A 25,935-nucleotide genomic window follows, 5' to 3' on the forward strand; every position below is an offset into this window, starting at 1 on the left:
TCTCATTCCGCCGGTACATGCACATATTGCAGCTGGCTTCACTGGATTGCAGCTCATCCTTGGCGCTGTATTATGTAGCCTGAATTGAAAAGGGTGGCAGTCGACCGGAACTGACATGTGGTTCGCGATGCGCGTGCGTGGATTTGATAGATTAATCCCCGTGCTAAGAATCGTTTGGACATGCCGGGTTAGCTTAATAGTATGGGAGGAGACTTACGAGTTGGGAGGGCGATAGATTCCTTCTCGAATGGTGGCATTCCATGTGCACCGCGCAGTACATGGCGTGAATTTCCAACGGGCAGGCGAGCAGTGCTCGCCTAGTGCGAATAAAGAATAGGCGAGCAGGCGAGCAGTCCTGGCAGTGATGGGCACGGACGGACAGTAGCTCGCTTTACCTAATCATGTGGTGTTCAGTTTGACAAAAGGCTTAAACGGGAGGTGACAACTGCAAAGATCAACGTCACGACACCGGCCTCTCATGCCGGGTTGGTACTTGGCACAGTGACGAAAACACTTGAGTTGAATCAAGTGATGCTTTCTAGCACCGTGCACAGATTACATACATTCTACTTTGACTGATATGTAGCAAAACTGCACTGGCTTGTCAAGCTAAGCTAGTTGCAAAACAGGGCATTTCCTATGAGCATCAAAGAAGTTAAATTGGCCGGTACATGATCGTAAACAATTTGAGCTATGCACAAGACTGCCTTCTGTAAGAATTTGAAGCAAAAAGATTGCAAAGGGCGTAACTAGGTGAACCTTGTGCAGATCAACAAGAACATTGTGCTGTTCCGCTATCAACAAGAACATTGTGCAGCCTTGCAGCTCCATGATCACATCGCAGAAGCAACTCTCCCCATCTAGCTATCCACAGAATGGTGGCAGCCAATATTGCCGTACAACAGCTACCCGTCAGCTTGCATCGACCGCGATACTGCTCCAGGACAATCACTTTTCTTGAACTGAAGACACACCGCATAATCTTGGCCCATGCAGGGACAACCAAGATTGCACAAAGCCACCAGTCACCTTGCAATCTTGTACTGTAGCATCATGAATGCATTTGGTGTAGGTCAAAATGTTTGGAAAGGCAACACTGCTTTCACCTGGAAGTTCAAAGAGAAAAATATCAGTAACCACAAACTGGCTCAGCCGCAGAAAAAGATGGAGCTCGAGAAAATAATGGAAACTAACCTGACCATAGGAAAGATTATATCCAGGACAGGTAGATAAAAAGTCTGATACCGATCGATCCTTTGGAATAGCAAACCTGAACAAAATTCACTAACGAGCAGATTGCCAATCAACTCCAGATTGTAGGATTTTTGAACTGTAAAGATATTGCTTCAGACAGGAACTTCACAATTTCTTCCTTTTCAACATCTTTCTCCTTTCTTGCATCGAGATGTCTAACCTGAACCGAAGATAATAAAAACATAGAAACATTAGTAATTTCAAAAATCCTAAGTGCATTAGTGATTCACTAAGTGCAGGTAGAACAATCTGTGGTTTTCCTTGACACTAATTTTCCTCGTCGAAATAGACATATCAACTGTCAAGTTTCCATCTATCCTAAATTGTTCACTACTCCCTCCGTTCCTAAATATAAGTCTTTTTAGAGATTCCACTACAAACTACATACAGATGTATATAGACATATTTTAGAGTGTAGATTCACTCATTTTGCTCCGTATGTAGTTTAGGAGCGGAGGGAGTATTTTGCATGATGTTTTTAGTGTGCCTCTGTACTACATTAGAATAAAAGAACATCTTTTAAAAAAAACTGGATTTTGTTTCTTTATTTTGGATAATCATTGAGTTACTGGTTCAATCTGAATGCTAGATGCATCCATTTGAGGACAAGCTTTCTCGGACGGAGGGAGTACTAGATTTTTCAGATGGAACCAGTAACTCAATGATTATCCAAAATAGAGAAACAAAATCCAATGTTTTTTAAAGATGTTGAAAATTTTCGTACAAGACACTCAAGAAGTCTTCCCAGCAAGAAGGTACAGTCAAGAACCTGTAAAACTAGGTTAAAGAAAAAACCTGTAAAACTTAAGATTTGTACTCACAATAGAAGCAGATGGTCCAAATGCAAATCAGTGCACATCATTCTGGTATTCATGTCACAGGCTCTTTTTATTTTGTGACGATGATAAAATACCACTTCTTAACAGTGTAAAAACACAATAAGGTAATATAACCTCAACATATTTACCTTCACAAGATCTGTTTGCGAAAGACCTGCTTCAGTGATAAACACAAGGCATTTGATGTCATGATCACTGGCGTACTCATATTGTTCTTGAAGACTTGGGTCTTCCTGAGGAACAAACTGGGCCTAATAATAGTAAATCTATCAGCACTGGCTGAAAATATAATAATATATATAATCTGCAAGGCTTGTGTAGAATTCACCTTTATGTTAGCTTCCCAAAGTTCTGCAACAAGTTCCATGCGCTCGTTTAAGAGTCCGCCGCCACCCTTTGAACATACAAGTACACTGATGCTATTTTCAATCCTGATGTCCAAAAAATATTAGTGCGTCTAAAGAAATCTCAGTGACCCATTAAAGGGGGATGTGAAATGCAGAAAAGATAGATGATCAGTTGTGTAACCTTGGCAACCCAACGTCAGATGAAGGATTATTAGGAAGGAATTTCTCAAGTGCAATGCTCACACCAACAGCACCCGGGGGTTTGGTTTTCTGTGCAGGTTATCAAATACAAGTTAATCACTTGGCAGTCTTTCATTTTAATTGCATGATAAGCATTCACAGGGGAAAATATTGTGGTAACAACAATTATATAACTCCTTTGTTTTCTCGTTCCGAGGAATCACCAGCATTTGAATGTCTAAAGGTCATGATCGAAGAATGCAGAGTGAGTTTCTAAGCAGATGAGATCAAAATGTCATTTATCATACGGCTTGAGAAAAGTTTATCTAGGGGATGGCTACGGTACAGAAAACTTGAGAAAAGTTTCTAGACCTACTTTTCCTTCCACATTTTGCACTTCTCCCCATTTCCCATCTGGTCCCAGTGAAAAGTTTCTATAAAGTACACAAAATATATGATATGTACCCCCCTAGTCACTCCTTCAGTTCTAATGCCACAAAAGTTCCATCTCATGACTCATCTCCTTTGCATCTTTCTGAAGCACAGGCCAGAAGCCTCCCTGTCAAGGTATATATTATCTATTTCTCCTTATCAGGACATCAGTGCTAAAGGAAGAATTAGAGTTATGTACACCTCCCATCACATTGCTGGTGAAAAAGCTGCACAATAGAACAGCTGGTGCAGTGGTAAAGCACTCTTCTGTTATGTACATCCATTCCCTAGCAAATCTACTTCGATGGGCGAGTATGGAATAAAAGGGGTTTGGAAGATTTAAGATGTCCTTAAGGATTCCGTGCCATCTATATGTAGTTACTTGTTACTGCAAACAGTTTCATTAATTCTTTTAAGTTCCCCTCAAGCATACAGTAGCATCAAGAACAACTTACATGTGTGTTATCCCAAGCATTTTCCATCAACATATCATATCGCCCGCCAACAGCAAGCAACTTTTCATGGGAACTCGACGCAGGACTACCTTCTTTTGAGTAGATCTGTGATAAACATGGTTAACTGAGATATTATATCATCAAACATTAAGTGCACATATAACATATCATCTTTTAAACCATGTGACTTTGAACTTACCAAATGTTGGGATTAAGAATAATACAGTACTTTTTATTGCCATATTGATGACTAATAAGTCATCAAGCAGTAACGTATGCTTTGCGCATATTAACAAATCATGTTTTAAACTATGTGACTGAACTTAACACAAGTTGAGATTGAGAAGAAAAATACAGTACTATTTATTCCCATTACCATATTCTCATTACATTATGGTAAATATAAGACGAGAATGATGTACAGCCTATACTGCATATCATGAGAACTGAAAAAGAATTATCTCCAAAGATACAATCGGACTGTTCACCAATGCTTTAGAATTCCAGAAAAGAGAAGATATAAAGATACAGTTCATCACCTGAAAAAACAGATCCGTGTAGTAATAGTCTGAAGGAGGCATAAGTACATCAATAGCAATATGTTCTTCAACTGACCATACCCTCAAACATTTGAGGAAAGTGGAGAGATCATCAAGAGCCTTGCAAGCAGATTTATCTACAACAGGAAACACACAATGATGCCATCATAGAAATTCCTAGTGTAAGGAGCTATGTTAAGAAATGTAATAGCCAGTACCATAGAAAAGGGTCCCTCTTAATCTAGCAAGTACTAGATCTGCAGATCCACAAAACCGCTGATCTGCTTTATGCAGCTTCTCAACAACTTCTTCAGAAAGACGAAGATCCTGGTTGATTCAATAAATTAGCCTAAACACTGAAAATTATTTGCCACAAAATGTCTCTTTTATGATGTTCAGGTGTGTAACTACAAGACTCGCAGAAATAACCAGTATATTCAATTCATAAAACACAATGAAACACATAAGTTAACTTGTGACACATTTAATGAAGTGTGTGAATTATAAACAAACTTTACACTTCCTACTCGTGGAGCAGGTTATACCTGTAATAGTTGCCCTCGAATCAAACTCCACTGTGACTTACGATCCGCCTTATTTGGGCAATATTGAACAAGAGTAGAAGATAGAAACTGAACAACAGGAAAGGATAAGTATCAGCTAAAATGATTCCGCAAATTACAGAAACTGTTAAGGCAAAATAGCATACCTCGGCAACATTCTGTCTTCGTTCCTGAGGAACTCCTGCCCAGGAACAAACTGCTTCAGCGAGTTTGCTATGATTCAGCCGAATAACTATTGCCTTCGAATTGTAAAAACGTCTCACAAGGTCCAAAGCTACCTATGGTTGCATGGAGTAATTGTTTATGTCACGATACAAAAGTACATCTTCAACATTAAAAAAAAACTTCTAAGATAAATGCCTACTTCAAAATGCATTGTTGCAAATGAAACATAATCTAAAGAATATAAGATCACCGCAAAATGCAGTCACAGAAACAAGGCAAATGATGCTACATGAAAATGTATTACCTTGATAACTTCAGCATGTGTTATTGGTGAAGAACCTCCAATGATGTCAAAATCACCCTAAAAAGGCATGAACATAAAATCTTAGAGAAGGAATCTGGAAATGATTTCATGACAGTGAAACAGTAGACAAAGAAAGATATGGCTATAATCCAGCTTGACAGTAAATAATAATTATATAAATAGAACATCACCTGAAGAAAACGATAAGGAGTTGAATGGCCAACTGCTCTTCTGTGAACCCATGATATTTCATAACGCTTACATGATGATAACTGCAAGTGAATTGTGTAAAAGTATTCGCTGTTAGCTATACATCATCGTACTCACTGGCAATCTCTTACAACTCTTAAAATGAATGAGTGAAATCATTACACAAGACGCACATTCAAATTTACTACACTAGTCTGGAACAAATGGTTTACTACCATTCATTAGAAACATTTCCATTCTAGAAAGCTGTTAGCTATACATCATCGTACTCACTGGCAATCTCTTACAACTCTTAAAATGAATGAGTAAAATCATTACACAAGACGCACATTCAAATTTACTACACTAGTCTGGAACAAATGGTTTACTACCATTCATTAGAAACATTTCCATTCTAGAAAGCTGTTAGCTATACACCATCGTACTCACTGGCAATCTCTTACAACTCTTAAAATGAATAAGTGAAATCATTACACAAGACGCACATTCAAATTTACTACACTAGTCTGGAACAAATGGTTTACTACCATTCATCAGAAACATTAGACGCACATTCAAGTTGTATATGCTTTCCATGAATTAGCTGTGTAGTATCTCCACTGTATAAGGGGTTTTCTGCCTATGGCCTTATGGAAATACAAGTTGCTATCAGCCAATGGCCTTATGGAAATAAAGCTGCTATCGGCCTATGGCCTTATGGAAATATAAGTTGCACATTTGCATACTTCCTCACATGGTATCAGAGCCCTAGGTTTTCTTCCCACTGCACACCAACTCCTGCTCTCTAACTCAGACAGATTGTTTTTTATCTTTTCTCGGTATCATCTCGATTTCTATTTCTGATCGATTCTCATGACATCAGTTACCCTGATCAAGTTTGTGCCCAAGTTCCCTGATCACTGCATCCCAACCCCGATTTCCAGATCAATTCCCCTACACAGCACTCGCCCTATTTCTAAAGGAAATAGGAAATAAAAGAAATAGATCTGAAAGTTGGGAGCAAATATGATGTAAAGACAATCAAGGCATACAGTCACACAATTAGATAAGAGCCACTAAAAAAACAAGTGTGTCACTTGTTATAGACCTGGTTAGCAGCAACGCTCATAACAAATGGTGTTCGCAGCTCATAGCAAAGTTCTAGCATCTCTCCTCCTTGTGTTAGGATCTTCACTGTCTTTCCACTACAAATTTGCAAATAATAAAAATAATAATATAATTGTCAGCAAAGAGTAGTTGTGATGGAACAATCACTAGTTTCTCTTCTTCACACATTAAATATTCATAAGGTAAGCGGACTAGAATTCAAACACACCTATTTTCAGTAAATTTTCCATCCAATGTATGCAAGGGTGATATCTGGAACCTTTTAGCACAATGTCGCTTAAAAACCTCTTTGCTAACCTCAATAATGGAATCCAAGAGTTCACTGTTATCATTTTTATAAGTGGATTTTTTACTGCTTTCATGCGGACATTGCATTTTGGCGACCAGTTGATCTTCATTAAATATTGTAGATATAACTCGATCATAAACGTAAGTGTCTTCTGGTGTCTGTATCATTCTAAGTACATCTGCATCAAGTGGGCAAAGGCAGACATAATAAGTAAAAAAGATTGAACTGCCACTTCAAATATATTCAATATCCATATACAAGGAAAGGCTGAAACAAGTTGCCTGAAAGGCCCATGATGATAATAATATCCACCAATTTATTAAATTACAGAGCACACAAAGCGAGCACCATAGAGCAGACAAACAGTCTATTGTTGGACGAGCACAATTGCAGTCAAAATCAACAAAGTACAAAGCACAGTCTATATTTGTGCAGCATAATTGCCCTTGTAAAGTTTTACTTTGTTTTTTGTTGTTGTTGTTTTTTCACCAATTATAAATTTTGCACCGCTTTGGTGCTCTTCTTAATACAAAAGACACGCAGTCCAGTACGTGTTCGAGAAAACAAAGTATAAAGCACCGACATGAGCACATAAAGGCATAAAACAGAGAAATGATACCCCCCCCCCCCACCCACCCACCTGTTTTTGTGCAGAGGGACCACACAAAATAGAACAACAACAAAGCCTTTAGTCCCAAACAAGTTGGGGTAGGCTAGAGGTGAAACCCATAAGATCTCGCAACCAACTCATGGCTCTGGCACATGGATAGCAAGCTTCCACGCACCCCTGTCCATAGCTAGCTCTTTGGTGATACTCCAATCCTTCAGGGACCACACAAAATAGAAGAAACTTAAAATTCATCAATTAAAAGAATTAGCAGTCATCAATTAAACATCGCCTCATGATCTGTTCTTCAAATGGTACGACCTGATGTTAATGCAGAAAAGTCAAAAACTTACCATTTAACCACTCGTCCTCCATCCGAGGAGGCAAGTCATTTTGCAAAAGCTCAATCGCAGATGGACGTTCGGACGGGCTTGGACATAGTAAGCGTCTTAATAGATTTGATTGACCAGGAAATTGTGTTGACCATGATACTGGAGACTCGCCTTTCTGTTTAAGATCAGTGAGAACAAGATGTCTTTCCATTGCTGTTGAAAATGGATGCCAAAGCTCAAAGAATATAACACCCGCACTGTACATGTCAACCTGAAAATAACCAAGATAAAAACCCAAGAAGTTTAGAAAATACTACAACTGGTATTAAGTTGCTATTATCATAAGAAATACTCTAACTAATTCTCAACAAAGATAATATCTATTTGTTCTTTTTTTTAAATGAAAAAAATAGAACTCTACTCTGACCTTTTCGTTTATCTGTGGCCACTTCTGTTCTACCTCTGGTGCAGTATAAAAATAGGTGCCTACTTGACCTGTTCCATCCATTGAAACGCCCATTCCTTCAGTAGGAATATATTGGTCATGATCCAGCTGCTCCAGCTTTAGAAATTTGGCTGAAAAAATGATTAAAATGGTGTCAGTTCAAACTTTCCTCAATCACCTAGAGTTACACTTCACATAAAACAGGGTAATTAACTAAATAGAAAACATCTGCAATTCAGGATGTCAAACCCCAAAAATTCTGCCAAGATATTCATGCCAATTTAACATCTGAACTATTTTGTGGGTTCATTCAACATTCAAATGTCAATACACTGGAGAGAAAAAACTGAAGTGGTAACTTTGTACGTCATGTTAACACTTCATGTCAAGATGACAGTATCCAACCAATCAACATCACAACTCCAGGAAGAAATAAAATATTGCCAATAACCATATCTATGAAACCACATGATTTGTTGCTTAACCAGTACATACCATTTAGAATGAAAATAGAAATCCAACCGACTGCAAAGAAATGTCAGTTCCGGATATAACTAGAAAGTTCACCTACCAAGACCAAAATCTCCAATTTTGATATCGTTGCGCACATCAAAAAATATGTTGCTAGGTGTCAAGTCCCGGTGTATGATGCCTTGACTATGAACATGTGCTAGGCCTTCCACGATTTGTCGAAATAGGTGCCATGCATGGTCGACATTGAAAGATGAACTATATGTCTCAAAGTCCTGTCGCAGGGTTCTGAAAACAACACACAAAACAAAGTTAGGTAAAGAGAAACCATTATCAATACCATAGGTAACATTATGGTGTCACTAAATGACCAAAATAAGAAATAGAATGATTGGGTAGTCCACAGTCCCACATCTGAATTCTCAGGCCAAAGATCATGCCCATGACCCAGCTTAGAAGTTTACAATTAACCCTTTTATTATTGTAAGTCTAGTCCGTTTATTCTGAAATACTAATTAGCTTCTATTATTCCTAAAGTGGACGTGTAAGGTAAAACAACTACACCAAAAGCTGTCTGGTCAGCAATCAAGCTTACAGGTGAACCTTAGCACTGCCCAACCATGAAAAGACTGCCTGCCTGAGCTCCTCAAACAAAATTCAGACTATGACTAGGTCTGGTGCATATAGGACATGACTCCTCGTATAAATGTCACTCATTTCTTTAGAGATAACAGTCGCATAGCTTTACGTAGTGAAAGTTATTTGAAGTTCCAGGTACTGAGAGTCGAGAGATGCAGCTTTAGACCCTGTGTTCCAATAAAACTTCCCTAGTGCACTAACGTGGGACATGACTCTCCTCCGATGTTTCTCTGGTTTCTTTCAATTGTTGTACACTAACGTAGTTTCACCATAATAAAGCAAGATCAGCTTTAGACCCTGTGTTCCAATAAAACTTCCCTAGTGCACTAACTGCGTAATGAACATACCTAGGACAATACTCCATTTGGATGTACAAGTATGTGCATTCCTGCTTATTTCCAGCACCTGCATCTGACAAGCTGATCTCGTCGAAACTGTACATAGAGCTCTCAGCAGTGCGTGACCCCCCAGTGTTCACGACATTATGTTGACCATATTCAGTTTCAACCCATGCCTAGTATCACGAAGACAGGTGAGATATAATTGTATGATCTCCTAAACTTGAACATAATAACAACTTCAATAGAAAAAAAACTTATGTATAAAATATTCACCTGGTAGTAACGAACAACATGCTGATGCTGCAATCGTGAAAGTGTGGCAACTTCTCTGAATACCTCGTCAAAATATCAATTACATACATCAAACAAGAGAGAGCAGAAATGCGGAAAAAACTGTCAATAAATTAAGCAAAGAAGACTTATTGAACTACAAGTATATCAAGTATAAATCCCTCTGAAAATCTAAACATCTTTTAGTCGCAAACAAGGTGGGGTTGGCTAGAACTGAAACCCATAAGATCTCAAAAAGCAAGTCCCACGCACCCCTGTCCATGGCTTGTTCTTTGGTGATATTCCAATCCTTCAAATCTCTCTTAACGGACTCCTCCCATGTCAAGTTTGGTCTACCCAACCTCTCTTGACATTATCAACACGTTCATCCCGTCTACTATGGACTGGCGCTTCTGGAGGCCTGCATTGTATATGCCCAAACCATCTAAGACGATGTTGGACAAGCTTCTCTTCAATCGGTGTTACCCCAACTCTATCACGTATATCATCATTCTGAACCCGATATTTTCTTGTTTGGCCACATATCCGTCTCAACATGCACAATTGGGACATGTCACCTTTTAGTTGGCTGGCAGTTTGCACCATACAGCCATACAACATCGCAGGTTGAATTGTCGTCCTATAGAACATCACAGAGCATGCCAAAAGTTTGGCATCACTTCATCCATCAAGCTTTGATTTGATGCCACCTCCTTCATCGATATCACCATCCTTCTGCAGCATTGACCCCAAATATCAAAAGTTGTCCTTGTGAGGTACCACCAGCCCATCAAGGCTAGCCTCCTTCTCATGCCGAGTATTACTGAAGCCGCGCCTCATGTACTCAGTTTTAGTTCTACTAAGCCTAAAACCATTTGATTCCAAAGTACATCTCCACAACTCTTAACTTTCTATTAACCCCCATCTGAGTATCGTCGACTAGCACCACCACATCGTCAGCAAATAGCATACACCACGGAATATCTCCTTGTATATCCCTTGTGACCTCATCCATCACCAAAGTAAAAAGATAAGGGCTCAAAGTTGACCCTTTGTGAAGTCCTACATTAATTGGAAAGTAATCAGTCTCGCCATCACTTGTTCGAACACTTGTCACAACATTATCGTACATGTCCATGATGAAGGTAATGTACTTTGTGTTTCTCCAAGGCCACCACATGACATGTCGTGGTATCTTAGCGTAGGCCTTCTCCAAGTCAATGAACACCACACGCAGGTTCTTCTTTTGCTTCATGTATCTCTCCGTAAGTTGTCGTACTAGGAAAATGACTTCCATGGTCGACCTCCCAGGCATGAAACCAAAATGATTTTTTGTCCCGCTTGTCATTCTTCTTAAGCGGTGCTCAGTGACTCTCTCCCATAGCTTTTGTATGGCTCATCAGCTTAAATCCACGGTAATTAGTACAACTTTGAACACCCCCTTGTTCTTGACATTGGTACTAATATACTCCGCCTCCATTCTTAGGGCATCTTGTTTGACCCAAAAATGAGGTTAAAAAGCCTGGTTAACCATACTATCGCTATGCCTCCAAGGCCTTTCCACACCTCAATGGGGATACAGTCAGGGCCCATAGCTTGCCTCCATTCATCTTTTTTAAAACTTCCCTGACCTCAAACTCCTAGACTCATCGCACAAAACGTCTGTTGGTACCATCAAAGGAGTCATACAACTCAATGGTAGAGCTCTCCTCTCCATTGAACAATTTGTCGAAGTACTCTTGCCATCTATGCTTGATCTCCTCGTCCTTCACCAAAAGCCGATCTGCTCCGTTCTTGATGCATTTGACTTGGTTGACACCCCTCGCCTTCCTCTGTCGGATCTTGGCCATCTTATAGATGTCCCTTTCGCCTTCCTTCGTGTTTAAACGCTAGTAGAGGTCCTCATACACCCGGGTTGCTCCACTCACAGCTCGCTTTGCGCTCTTCTTTGCCACCTTGTACTTCTCTATGATGTCTGCACTAGGCGTCTGCAACAATCTTTCTTCTCCTTAATAGCCTTTTGGACATCATCGGTCCACCACCGGGTATCTTTAGCTTTGCTTCTACTTCTAGTCACCCCAAACTCCACTGAAGCCACCTCTCGAACGCAAGCCGCCATCTTCATCCACATATTGTTTGCATCACCTCCTTCCTCCCGAGGGCCCTCCTTGATAGCCTGAGTTGCCTCCCCCTTGAGCTTCCGCCACTTCGTTCTAGCATTTTGGCGCCCTTATCTCGCTGGACACGAGCCCAAAACGGAAGTCAGCCACCACAAGCTTATGCTGAGGGACAACACTCTCTCAGGTATGACCTTCAATCTAGGCAAGCACGCTTGTCTTCTCTTCTTGAGGACTAAATCAATCGAGCTAGAGTGTTGACCACTACTAAAAGCCACTAGATGGGACTCTCTTCCTAAAGAGGGCATTAGCCAAGGATGAAGCTAGAAAAAAAGTTTAATGGGGTCGTGTTTATTACAGTGGGGTCATCTTCTATAAATGTATAGTGATTAGTATTAAGTTAGTGAAGGTTTTGCTACTTCCATTGGGGTCAATTGACCCCAATGCTTTACAAGGCAGCTCCATCCTTGGTATTAGCTACGATCATGTCGTAGGCCGAAGCAAAGCTTAAGACATCCTCTCCTTGATTCCTATCGACATAACCAAAGCCCCCATGCACCCTTTCAAAACCTGTGTTAGATGTACCCACGTGGCCATTGAGGTCTCCTATGAAGAGCTTGCCAATAGGTACATTCTAACCATCTCCTCCAGCCTTCCCCATTGAGGTCTCCTATGAAGAGCTTCTCACCAATAGGTACATTCTAACCATCTCCTCCAGCCTTCCCAGAACTCTCTCTTGGTGCTCTCATTGTGCCTACTTGTGGGGCGTACACCCTGATAAGACTGAGAACTAAGTCCCCAACGACCAGCTTGACTAGGATAATCCGGTCCCCTTGCCTCTCGACGTCCAACACTCCATACTTGAGGCTTTTTTTGATCAAGATGCCTACTCCATCTTTGTTTGTACTTGTTCCCGTGTGCCACAGCTTGAAGCCGGTATCCTCCACCCCCTTCGCCTTTTGTCCCTTCCATTTGGTTTCTTGGACGCATAGGATATCAACATCTCTCCTCACCGCTGTATCAACTAACTTCTGTAACTTACCCTTCAGGGACCCTACGTTCCAGCTACCTAAGAGGATCAAGTATAAATCCCTCTTGAAAATCGAAACACAGGTCATTCTAATATGTGCCAACATTTTTTACTTCGACCATGGATATAAAAATAAATACAAACGTTGCCAAGATGAAATTACCAAATCCATCATCTAACATATTCTCATAATGCACAGTTATTTTATTATATAAAGCAACAAATTTCATAGAAACTGATGGTCAAAGTGTCACCTTAGAGGCCATGATCATGTCCAAAAACAACTTACATTTGGGATCAAAGGGAGTAACAAGTGAATTAGGGTATTTATTAAATTCACACAGTTATAGCAACTCATAGATAGGGAATGACAATGCTGGAGTTAGATTAGTACCTTAAACATAAGTGAAATGAAAACATATAGAGCTATATGGACTTGGGAGTGTATGGCTATATAGTATATATTATTACCAAACAAGTTTTAGAGCATGTTCCTACTCGGTGTAGTCCTTCCAATAGTTTATCTCAAGGAAACAGTGAAATTGTCAAGTTTTTTTGAGTAACTCATCAACATTGGTTAACAACCAGCAATTGCTCTCAGGCAAGAAAAGAAATGCATTTTGAAATAACCCACAAAAAATCATATATGTACATGTGGGAATATTATGTGCACTTGCAAACTTTTGCATAAAAAAAATGACAAATGTATGTTTGCCCTGCACAAAAATAGTCAAATTGGATACACATATACTCCCTCCGTTCCTAAATATAAGTCTTTGTAGAGATTCCACTATGGACTACATACGGAGCAAAATGAGTGAATCTACACTCTAAAATGCATCTATATACATCCGTATGTGGTTCATAGTGAAATCTCTACAAAGACATATATTTAGGAACGGAGGGAGTAATTGATAAAAGTTAACCCCTCCCTTCATTCCTTGTCGATTTTTTGTGCAAGAATACAAACTAACATTTGATGCCTTTTAGTGCAAATGGTCACTATTCTTTCCAGGAGCAGGTGTGCTTGGGTGCAATAAAGATGCACCATTTAGCAAGTAAAATTGCAAATGTGTACATGAAAAGGATAGAGAGACAGCACATCTCAACTAAAAGAACAAGATCAGGGACATCCAAACCTCAGAATCTTTTCATTCACTTGAGGACTTCTATCCTTGAGGCGTATCTTCTTTACAGCATATTGGCGTCCATCGAGCTTGTTTTTACACAATGCCACACGGCCAAAGCCCCCCTGACCTGCCACAAATGATTTCTTAGGAGTTATGCCAATCCATGAAAATACATTCATTTTGTTAGCACGTCCCAACAAAATGAATGATAAGGTGCATACATTTAATACATACTAATCCACTCTATAATGAGTAACATTTGGGGACATAAGACATTATCAATACATAACTTATACAACTATCAACCATCTTAGCATAACTGTCTTACTTATCATACCAAATGAAAAAGTGAATACAGAACAAGCCAGCACCACTCATGTTAGTCACTTAGTGTGAAACGTTGAGCAGATTAAGCACCTGAAACCAAGACCTAAGGCCTATAATAAGCAAGCTCGGTAAGTGTCAGAACTTCTAATGAATTCCTTACCTTTTGGACTAAATCATGTTTAAAACTTTTAAAAAGTATTATGTAGTAGAACCTCATTGCATAGTACAGAACACAGTAATTGGTGCGTATCCAACATCCAAATTATCCAGGAGTGTGGTAAATGATTTGTCCATTCATAGTACGCAGAACAGTATCAAGTGGAAGCAAGACACTCACCAAGTGAACGGAGCTCTTCGAAATCATTCAAATAACGGGAGTTTGGCCTAGACGATGAATTGTCAGCCCTCCAAAATATAGAGCACTCCGAAGATATCTGTTTGATGTCATCAGAAAGCCAAATAGCAATTAGAAACGCTCAACACCACAGCAGTATTGGTAGAAGTAAATCATGAGTTGGCAGAACAGTATCAGGTGTGGCATACCATTTGTTGCCCAAAAACATGATCGAAAGTTTCCCCAAAAACAGCAGGAGATTCAGAAATTAATTGCTTAGCCCATTCAGAAAGAACCTGGTTAACAGAAAAATAACATGTAAATCATCTAACTGGGAAATGTGGTCAAGAGAAATCGACAAGGAAACATAAATTATTATACTAGATTGACACACCCCTATGTTGCATAACTCCGATGATATTACTGGCAAAGCAGCTGAAAGAGAATCTTTTGATGCACAGGCTAACCGAAGCAAGTGTACCTAATGAGGGTACCAAACATGGTCATTACTCAAGGAGAAAATCCTGCTCAAAACGGGATGAGAAAATCTCACTGGAACAAATATGTATGTGAAACTAATACCAGAATTAAATCCTTTCTCTTATTTTGCGAAGCATCATCAAACATGTCTGAAACATGAGATGGTGCATTTGAAGAGCCAGAGTCTGGGGCAGAATCTTCATCATTCCAACCTTCATCTGCAAGGTCAGAGTCCTACGAGGATTAACAAATATGCCGTCAGATTCAGCATGCTGGATGACTCGTTTCAGTATATCAGTGTAGATGTGATCATTCAAAAGTAAGCAGAAAGGTAGTACAAGTAATAAAGTAGGAGCAGCACTGCAGAAGTTTCTAGCAAACCATCTAGTTTTCACCCAAAAAAGGCAAACCATCAAATAAACATTTGTTTTTTAGGAATAAAAATTGACACCTGGTGGAAAATGTAAGCTAGTGCTATCAATTTACCAAACAGAAAAGCATAAATAAGTAGAACAAAACATTATAACACATAATTCAAAGCCGTGAAAAGAAGTAGGATGAAAGAAAATTTGAATGTTCATGTACAGCTTAGATCATAAAGAGTTCCTTAAAAATCTCGCATTATTATACAGTTTTCTCTTTCTCCAGAACAGCATTCCTCGAATCAGACTGTCCTTCAAATAAACAACTCCTTTTCTTTGTGAATATGTGAACCATATGTCATAATGTATTAAAAGGAAAACTGTGAAGCACCGAGAACCTATAGAAGTTCTGTTTTATCACCTCGGATTCATGTGCACTGCTGAAACTCCTCTCTGGAGTATCTGCCATACCTCCTCCGTTGCTTGTGGACAAAGTTTTGCTGTCATTATCAGTTTCCTCTGCAACAACAGGTAAACTTGGAACTACCTCTCGTACAACACCATGCTTCATGGCATGCTGCTGTTCACCATTATCCTGAGATGAACTTTTTGCAGCATTGACCTTATCAGCTGAAAAACGGGATTTCTCATTGACTGTTTTCCTCTTGCTTCTAACATTTGAATTGACTTGAGATCCAATATTTTTCTTGGCATTATCAGTTGTAGGATCGAAACCTTGCCTTTGCCAACTATTATCATCATATAGTTGATTATACAAATCGAATGAGTTATAGATGTAATAGATTCCAGGGTAAGGACCACTGTCAAGGCTAGCTTTCACATCTGCGTCAGTTGCTTCCTGTATTGTATTTGAACCTAAGTGAGGAGCCTGCAATATAGGATAATAAGCCTCCTAAGATATGCTTCTTATGCTAAAGCTCGATAAATAAACAAAATAAAGTTATCCAGTGATGAAGTGGAAAAACAAGTAATCCCATACATGAAATCCTAGGATCAGTTATTCCAGATTGCAATGTGTAGCAGAGGCAATAGATTATATATTTAAACTGTACTAATCAAGTACCTTACAGAGTTATTATTGCATGAGTATGTCTGATGGTCCTTTTTCTGCTATGGCTTGTACAGTCTCTAAGACCTCATTTCTTTATATCTACTATACACACATGCAGTGGTTTGCACGTTCTAAAAAAAGAGCTATTTGCATGAGTTCAAGATTGCACAGAATGTGAAATAGAGCATTACCACAAGTTCTCACAATATATATATCATAAAACATGGTGCGCTAATTACCAAGTAACACGTGAAGTAACCATGATGAAATTAGCTGACCAAATGAGTCAAAAGCAGAAGGGTAGCATATCAAAGAATTTGTAGTAGAGCATCAACCAGTGAAGGTGATAGATAACCTATAACCCCAAGTTAAATGCAACTTCAGCAAACCTGACCAAACTAAACAAGAAAAGCCAACTGGTCTACTTTCTCAAGCACGAAGGAGCATGAGAAGAGAAGATATCAATGGAAACTTAGGTCAACACAAATGGTCAGGAAACGGATGAATCTTGATTATCTTTTTCTAAGGGTCAATCTTGACCATCTTATATGAAAGCAAATTAATGTCATAATGAAAAATAGACAATGCACCGGATACAAGAACAATGAAAAGGATGTCAAACTCAATGTTATGTATTATAATGAATGCCATGAAATCGACTTACAGTAGTCGTTGAATCAGTAGCTGGAGCAATTGCTGACAGGAATTCTTGGGCAGCCTCTACCAAATCAAAAATCATAACACGCCCTTCTCGGGAATAAATGTTTGCCTGAAAACAAACACCAACAGACAAGTCGAAGATGCTTAGTATATGCACATACCAAGGAAAAGCAATTATCACATTTCGCATCGTTGTCTGATTAGAAAAACTTGGACTTAATAAGAAAATAGTGAGACAGAAATTTTATCTTTGCAACTAGATTAAAGTGGTTTTCTTCACTGGGATACTACTAACTTACTAAGGTACTCAGCTTTCGGATGCTACTCTACTACTTGCCAGGAACGCACATAAACTGCTTTACCGTTTGAACACAAGCATCTAACAACAGGATGCTCATGCAAAGCCGAGCTTTACCGTTTGCAGCACCGAAGTTCCAGGACTATCAATGGTTCAATGAAAATGATATTTAGAGGCAAACCGAATAACAATACAAGCTTAAGCTCATAAAGCCACAAAACTTGAATGAGGCTTCTTATATTTAATTACTGTTAAGGGTCATGTCGCTGTTATGGTCTCTATTTTTTACTGTCAAGGCTCATACCGCTAGTAAGTGTGTGCTTGGTTAGCTGTGTTATTTAGTTGCCGTTAGAGTCATGTGTCAATTGTACTGCATAAAGTTAAGTTGTTGCCCCCAGAAGTTAAAGGGAAAATTGGTGATGAGTGGCTAAGAAACCACACAAGGAATGAGCACACCACATAAATCATCTCCACCAAAAATCCTAAGCAAACTATAAGCATACCCTATCCATCTTTCTTTTAATGACCTTATCTCCTGAGCTGGTCCTCGCTGTAAAACTAATTCCGACTTTTTAAATTGGTCATGATATATTTTGATCCATTGCAATGCGTGGGCACTCAACTGTCCTCTGTCAAAGGATTTAACCAAAGTGATAGGTAATAAAGTCAGATGAAGTCAAAATACCTGGTCAGAAAGAAGGGAAAGTAGCCGATCAGCATCTTCTTTACACAAGTTTTTCTCAGGTATGATTCGCAACTTCGGGCACTTGTGGGGGTAACCAGCAAAGCAACTGTATTGTAATCAAAAGACGGATGTCATCAAGTGCAAAACACACGAAACATCTCTTAAACAAAAAGACTTACATTACGTCAAGAATAGCCGAAACATTTAAATCTCCAAAGCCCATGCCATCAGAGTAAGGCCTGTATGTTATTCATTGATGCAGAAACTTTAGATGGTCAAATACATAGTGATACATTTAGAAGTATGTTTGGGTTCACATAAGACAATACCTGATACATATGCTAAATCGGGTGTGAGGTGATTGTGAAGTTATTTTGAAGTCCTCGAGAAAAATTGCAGCCCTAATTGATATACCAAAAGGTGGCATTAAGATCAGATAACCAAAACACATAAGAATAAGGCAGACTAATTTTTTTTAGTGCCCTGGTTGACAATTTGCATTATAACTTGTCAGTATTCAGTCCACGCAGGTGTTCTGTATCCAACAGTTGGATAATACTCCACATTCCATAATTCAAGTTTAACGATCACAAAACAACCAGAGAACAAAAAGGCTAGAACAAGTACCAAAAGTATGCTATAGCAAACAGAGCTGGCGATAGACAAAATGTTAGGCACCTACATACTCAGGACCGCCCGCCATGGAGTCATCAGGAACAGAGCAATAAAACCATACTTGACAATCTAGGAGTACTTGGCACATAAACATAAACAATAAGCAAATACTCTACAGGACCCCAAGCTTTGTAGTTTCCAAAAGACTACTAACATATTAGACAGCGTAAGATCATCACATAGTGTAAACCATCTGTGACAGTCAGTATGGCAATCCAATTCCAAAAACAAAAGGTGATGCTACCTCCAGAATCTCATAGGGCACCGGTCGGAGAAATGTGCACCACATGCTACGAAACTAGTACGGTATTCAGGTAGAGACAGCTGAACAACATTGGGTTCGCAGATTGCGAAAATTTGAAAAACACTGGGTTCAAGCAGAAACAAATGCTATCAAACTACTCCAGTATTCAAGCAGAGACAGCTGAACAACACTGGGTTCGCAGACTGCCGAAAACCTGGAAACCCGAACAGGGGCGCAGCACGAAATCGGTGGGGCTGGGGCTGGTGCAATGGGGGCTTACAGCGCCGTGAGCTCGTCCGTGAGCGCGGTCTGGTCGCCCTCGAGCTGCGCGGCGTGGTCCTTGGCCGCCTTGCGCCCGGCGCCGCCCTTCTTCTTCTTCTTCCTCGCGCTGTGCCCCATCGGAGCGGAGCGCGCGCGGCCGCGTCGGAGGCAGCGCCGGACCAGAGGAGGGTGGCCGCGGCGGCGGCGATTTGGTCCGGCGGGGAGACGGGATTGATCGGACTGGATGTTTCGGGTGAGGGAGGATGGTCTGACGAGGAGGGGATCTGCGTTGGGGTTTCTCTGACTCGAGTCCGGGGAGGAGGTTTTGACGTGGAATGGAGCGATGGACTGGAAGGGGCTGCGTGCGTCGAGACCGGGGTCCAGACTGCTATCTCGATCCAGTCAGCGCAGAGGCGGCGAGACCTTGAGCGTTTCCTTCCTCTGCTCTAGCCGCCACCCAGTGTCTCCTCCACCCCGCCGCCTCCTTCTCTTTCTCGAGACTCCGTCAGCAGATAGATGAGTGGGATCCATCCTTTTCGTTAAGGACAATGTTATTCAGCGAACATTCGCTAGGGGCACAGCAAAATGAACGTTTTTTGCGGCAATTTATGTGTTGAAAGTTAGGCAATTCCTTCAGGCGACATGGCAATTTTCACAACAAATCCGTTGTTTGCGAGAATTTGATATATGTTTCCAAAGAAATTGCCATGTGTGCTTGAAGAATTTGCCATAAAAACTTTTGCAAATGCCATCCCCAGCAACTAAAGGGATCCTTCGTTAATAATCATTTTTGTTAATTCCAGTCTTAATAGGTCTCTTTTTTAGGTTCTATTTTCTAAGTGGCATCGGTGAGGTGGCGACAACAATGATGTGTTGAAATAAAGTCTCTTCTATTACTGGCAGTGATTGCAGTAAAAAGTTTGTGAGGGTAGATATTACCAAATTTGTTTTGTTGACATATAGCAAGAGTTCAAGGCAAACACACGCAACACTCACACTATCATACACTACACTGATACACAAACTCAAAGCATTCATGAGAGGATCGGGTTTCTTGACATGAACTCAAATCATTATGGTGTACTGTAGCTAACAGATTTCCTTAGAGAAACAAATCTAACAGATCCCTCGCTTAATTATGCATGCGCATGATAAGTCCTTTGTTGAGATTGTGCTTCCTTAAATCTGAACTACTGGTATAATAAAATATTTCAACCTTAAAGAAAGAACAAGCTCTCAAAACAAAGACACGACAGACACGATTCAAGTAAGACCGACAAGCAAGTACAGTAACCATTTCCATTTGTACATATTGCTGATAGCGTGCTGTGATATGCCAGCACCATAGATTCGGTATGCAAAAGCTCAACAGTCACCTAGGAGATAGGAGATCTACAAAAGGGTTAAAATGCCAACACATTTGCAGGTTTAACAACTGGGACGCATACTTGAACCTATCACCAAAGAATTAATCGAACTAAGCTTCGCGGTATGTACAGCGCTGCGAGTAGACAAATGAATTTTTCTTGTATACGACACTATGGCCAGGATCATCTTTTTCAGTTCCAACATTTGCCGGTTTACTTGAAAAAGAACTTCCATATCTCCCGGTCAGATATCTCAGTCAAGAAGTGACCACCAAGGACACCTTCCTCCTCCATCAAACTTTTAAGCTGCCTTGCGCCGCCATTTGAGCCAACCAAGTTCTTCTTTGAAGCCACATACAAGACTCCATAAGGAGGGCGTAGGCACTGCAAGCGTAACATGCACAGTTAAATACTTGGAATAAGTAAATCATACTGTGCTCCATCGGCTACATGCACGAGGAAACATATGACACATGAGAAGGTGATGATGGGAGAAACTGACCTTAGTGATAAGGGCATAGAGCTTCCTGAGAGAGTTCACCGCATTAGGGATCTCAGAAATCAAAATTACATCGTACCCTCCATCTGCTGGGTCGGTCTCGCTGGCCCTCTCCCATGCACGGCTGCCAGAAAGCTTCCTCGATCGCCTGGGGTCCTGACCAACTATACTGCTTCCGTCATGGCTACTGCAGCCATCCATAAAATCATCCTCAGAGAAGCTAAGGTTTGTTGGTTGTGCAGGTGGATGCACAACTGAGAGAATTGTGGGGAGCTCATCCCACTCCCCGGCATAGAAATGGACAACGGGAGCTAACAACTGTCTGGATGGTGTAACCGGGCTCTCTGATGGTCTGTTCTGTCTGTCCCGAGCCTGCTCAAGATTCGCAAGCACATTGGGCATTGTTCTGCATCTTATGGTTTCTGCATTTGTGTCCTGGAAGTGAACTATAGATGCACCCTGTAGTAGCATTTAAGCAAGAATCAATACACATGTACATCACTTGGTGAAGTATGACAAGAGAAAGTACAAACATGCATTTTCCAAAATTGAAGGGAACCGTAAATTTATTATCAAAACAATAAGTTAATAATTTAGACAAACACCATAAACCATGGGGAGATGACACACCTTCAAGCAGGCAAAAATCCCAGCAAGGCCAGATCCACATCCAAGCTGCACCAATTGCCAAAATAAATTAATGATTCATGAAAGCATTAAGAAATAAAAAAGGTACAGGCTGATAGTCCTGTATGAAAATATATGACTGCTAGGGTAGTAGGCATAGTTGACACTGAATTTAGCAGCTCCCTTGAGTACATAGATATCAAGCTCAAAATAACTTTTCCCTAAAAAACGAAATAACCTAAGCACCTAACACTAGTCTTATGCAGGATACCAGACCATGTGGCACACACTCTGCTTCTATGGAAGCAAAATCAGGACCAGACACCTAGTAAGAAAGCAGAGCACCATTTAGATGAAATCTGTAGAATGGGAAATTACCTCTAGAACTCGCTTGCCCCTGAAGCTCAGCTGCCCATCACGGATCTCATTCTTAATAATATTCACGATAGTGATGGAACTCTCCCAATATTTGAGACTACCTGAGAAAAGAAACACAATAATGAATAAGCTTTCCATTTAAAAATATATTCATAAAGGAGGAAATATTGCATATGTAGTGGTCAACTTACCATCATGCTTTGATGATGCTACTTCAGAAGGGGAAAAGGCTATCATATCTGCTACACTGACCTTCCCCTGAACCAAAAAAAAAAGACATGCATTAAAATTTAGAATCAATAATTTAAATGTTTGAGTAATTACTAGCAGAATGATTTGAAATTTAGTGCCGGGAGAATACTAGGGAATTTGCATGAGCTATTCACCTTGAAAACATCAAGACCTTGGACATCGACCTTCTCTCCAGCATATTTGTAAGGATGAGCACTCTGAAAAAGATTCAAGGCATACTTTATTTTACCATCAATAGTTCAGAAGACCCTCTTTGAACACAAATAGCATAGCCATTTGGGGTTCCATGTATGAACGATCAAACAAGTATTACCTTTGAAGGGATTAGTTCAACAGCTGGTGATGGTAGATGCAGATCCCTCTCTGATATAATCGGCACACAACTAGTGGCCTTGCTTGGAAGCAAGCCAGGGAAACACTGAACAAGCAGCGATGGTGCCTTCATTCCGCTATGCTGCTACCAGTTATCTTCAGTAGTTAATAAAGTTCTGTATAAAAAAGTATTGAAATTAAGTTATGCCTTGACAGAAGAATAGACAATTGGCTACATTAAAACGGAAATCATGTGAAAAAACATAACTCTTTGTTTCCAACAAAAAAGAAGCCCCATCCATGTACTAACTAATGGATCGAGATCTTTGGGGCTCCAAACTATTCAAGGACCATCGATCCCTACTCTCAAATGAGAATAGGTAAACCAACAAAATGGAACTTTCTCTATTCTGCAGCCAAGTTTCCACACCTTTCTTCAGAGATAAAAATCCTAAAGGTTTGAGGCGTGCCACTTCCAAATCCATAAAAGTGCTCCCCAAAAGTCGAGTGTGGGCAGAACACTAGTACATGGGTTGTAGCAAAAATCTGGAAATCGACTCTAGTGTGGACCATGGGGGAATAAAACAAGCCGCCCGCAAGGGTGGACTGCAAGTACGAAATCAATAACAGTGACCCACGCTAGCTCCTCTGCGCCACTTCTTTGGTCCAGAATTGAGATTTTGTACTAGTACAGCAGCAGAACCAAATCTATCCAGATTCAGCTTCCGGGGACGGCAAGATTACCAGTACAGCTCAAGCACAGAGCCCTGACAGATCGCTAGACCCCTGAACCGCAGACGCAACCTAAAGAAATGCTTTGGCTAGCAAAGCCAAAACTACAATTTGTTTATGGCTAAAACGCACATCAGAGAGGTCGTCATCCAAAGACGGGGGGCACAGAGCTCTTCAGCATCCAAATCCCCGGAACTGAAACCCACTAAACGCAGCGACATCTCACCAAATTTCCGTCAGATCACGCCGCGAGACGAACAACCGAAGAACAGCAACGGAATCCCCACCGGTCCTCTACCAAATTGAACTAAGAGGAGCGACGAGCAGCGGGGATTACCTCCTCGATCGGAGCGAGAGCGGGAGCAAAAATCCTAGCAACGGCGAGGCGCGCTCTCCTCTGCCGGCCCTGAATCCGCGGTTTCTTCTCCAAGAATCGTCCGGGAATTCTCCCACGGAAGGCGCCTTCGATCGGTTCCGAGGTCAGAAAGTCAAACCGCCACGTCTGGACTGGAGGAGGAAGAGCAGCTCCGTCTGGCCAGGAAAGGAGGCGCGTGCGGGCGGGGTATATATAGGCGGAGACCGACGGCCAAATGGGGGAGAAACTTCGGCCCTGCTTCTGCCATGGCCGCCCGTGTACAGTCGTGGCGAGAGTAAAAGAAATAGTCAGTCAGTCCCCTCCCTTTCTCTCTCCGCGGCGGTGGCGTAATTACCAGGCTGCCCCTGGGAGTATGGTGGACTGGTAGAGAGAGTACGCCGCGGACCGCGCCGTGCGGGTTGGGGGTGTGAAGCCCGAGGTTCGCTTCTGGAGAAGTGGTCGCCCGCCCCCCCCCCCGCCCCCCCCGCGGCATCTGGCAAAGCCGGCCGGCCACCGGCGCCTCGGGTCAACTGCCGTGGCTCGCCTGCGATCGTAGAGCGCCTCAACGAATTTCATGACCTCGCGGATCGTAGAGGGGAAGGATCAAAATCACTGTTTTGGCCTTTAGTAGAAAGTTTAGCACAAAGTAACCCCAGTTGAAAATTATTTCACGATATGACCTTTTAGTGGTTGGCCGTAGAAAAAAGTCAAATCATGAAGTGATTTTCAACTAGAATCATTTCGTGCTAAACTTCTCACTAAACGTCAAAACAGTGTTTTTGGCTGAGGGGGAAGCCAGGTCATGTGGATTTTGAAATGGGATACCCAAATCAGCTTCTCCCCTTCTCAACTTCTCCATCAAAGCTTCGGCTGCGAACCGTGTCGGAAGCTTATTGCTGCAGCTCCAGGCCACCGATGTTGTTACCCTTCTCGTCATCTCGGGCTCATGCCGTGTTGCACGTCACCGTTCATTGTCGGTGGCTTGTTGCTTATATGCACACCATCACTACTGCTACTCTTCTCGTGCTGGTACAATGATGCATCTGGACAACCCCAATGTGACGATCGCAAATGGGTGAGCTGCTGAAGAGTGAAATGTTGCCAAACAGCCGAAGGACTAAAGAGCAAAGCAATGTACGTTTCAAATAAGAAAACTAATTCAGGGACGTTCTAATGGTATGTAAATTTCTTATTGCCATATCCATTTAAACTTGATTGCACTTGTTTTCATGCATATTTTGCTTTAAGTTTGAACTTGACATCCAATAGAAACAGCAGATCGATCTTTGCCTTTGTATGTTGACAATCAATTCTGACAAAGGTCAAAGGAAGACGGGTGTATTTTTGGGTACCCAACGCGCCCCTAATTACGTTCCAAAGGAATTGAGCCACCAAGCAGGTAAAGTAAAATGACATGTATTTTCATCAGCACTAGAACTCACAATTTGTGATGCCTTTCCAACTTTTTTTTTGCTCAAATTGTCTTTGTTTAGGATCCTTTCTTTCACTAACCAAATTCTCTTCTCTATACTTTTATACCTCGTAAATAATATGGATGAATGCAAAAGATTAGGGGAGTGGGAACAGCGGCTCGTTCTGACGACAGTAGCGGTCGTTCGGTGGTCTTGGAATCTTGATGTACTTCAATTTTTATTATGTTTGGAGTGCTTTGTACTTTTCATGAAGTTTGATAATATATATGAACCATTTTCCCAAGAAAGGATTATTGGCAATACGTTATTCAAAGTCAAACAGCCGTTGGAGAGACTATCCCATTCCAGATCAGCATTTTTTTTGTTGCGCATTCCAGATCAGCAGCAAACAAGGGATAAAGTCATGGTTCGCTAGTTTGCCTTTGTGCCCGGATCTGGTCGTCTCCATGCAAGTGTGCAACATGCTCTCATTTTTTAGTGTTGCACGACCAACCGATGAGTCCGGCCAATTAATCT

The 25,935-nt window shown here is 41.0% G+C and overlaps 2 protein-coding genes across 3 annotated transcripts; both read right to left on the reverse strand.

Moving 5' to 3' along the window:
- Positions 1 to 502: 502 nt before the first annotated feature.
- Positions 503 to 19,968, reverse strand: LOC109736948 (eIF-2-alpha kinase GCN2). Of its 2 annotated transcripts, none has more exons than XM_020296163.4 (30): positions 19,484 to 19,968; positions 18,614 to 18,685; positions 18,464 to 18,523; positions 18,285 to 18,390; positions 17,306 to 17,410; positions 15,991 to 16,458; positions 15,310 to 15,441; positions 15,122 to 15,208; positions 14,937 to 15,023; positions 14,731 to 14,827; positions 14,076 to 14,193; positions 9,793 to 9,847; positions 9,526 to 9,692; positions 8,640 to 8,827; positions 8,051 to 8,199; positions 7,645 to 7,894; positions 6,604 to 6,862; positions 6,376 to 6,472; positions 5,270 to 5,350; positions 5,079 to 5,135; positions 4,756 to 4,887; positions 4,592 to 4,678; positions 4,265 to 4,373; positions 4,047 to 4,183; positions 3,508 to 3,612; positions 2,622 to 2,710; positions 2,422 to 2,524; positions 2,222 to 2,344; positions 1,195 to 1,414; positions 503 to 1,106 (listed from the first exon to the last, which is right to left on the reverse strand). In XM_020296163.4, exons 1-29 carry the CDS (start codon positions 19,600 to 19,602, stop codon positions 1,304 to 1,306), a joined length of 3,750 nt encoding a protein of 1,249 aa, XP_020151752.1. In that variant the 5' UTR covers positions 19,603 to 19,968; the 3' UTR covers positions 503 to 1,106; positions 1,195 to 1,303. The 2 variants fall into 2 exon arrangements, with proteins under 2 accessions (XP_020151752.1, XP_073364884.1); XM_073508783.1 differs by having other exon boundaries at positions 15,991 to 16,428; positions 19,484 to 19,952.
- A 764-nt stretch (positions 19,969 to 20,732) lies between these two features.
- Positions 20,733 to 24,562, reverse strand: LOC109736949 (uncharacterized). The gene is made up of 8 exons (XM_020296165.4): positions 23,969 to 24,562; positions 22,901 to 23,075; positions 22,722 to 22,784; positions 22,527 to 22,593; positions 22,336 to 22,436; positions 21,961 to 22,005; positions 21,334 to 21,789; positions 20,733 to 21,215 (listed from the first exon to the last, which is right to left on the reverse strand). Exons 2-8 carry the CDS (start codon positions 23,030 to 23,032, stop codon positions 21,045 to 21,047), a joined length of 1,035 nt encoding a protein of 344 aa, XP_020151754.1. The 5' UTR covers positions 23,033 to 23,075; positions 23,969 to 24,562; the 3' UTR covers positions 20,733 to 21,044.
- Positions 24,563 to 25,935: the final 1,373 nt, after the last annotated feature.

This window comes from Aegilops tauschii, chromosome 2, assembly GCF_002575655.3.
Source record: "Aegilops tauschii subsp. strangulata cultivar AL8/78 chromosome 2, Aet v6.0, whole genome shotgun sequence".
Classification (NCBI taxonomy): domain Eukaryota; kingdom Viridiplantae; phylum Streptophyta; class Magnoliopsida; order Poales; family Poaceae; genus Aegilops; species Aegilops tauschii.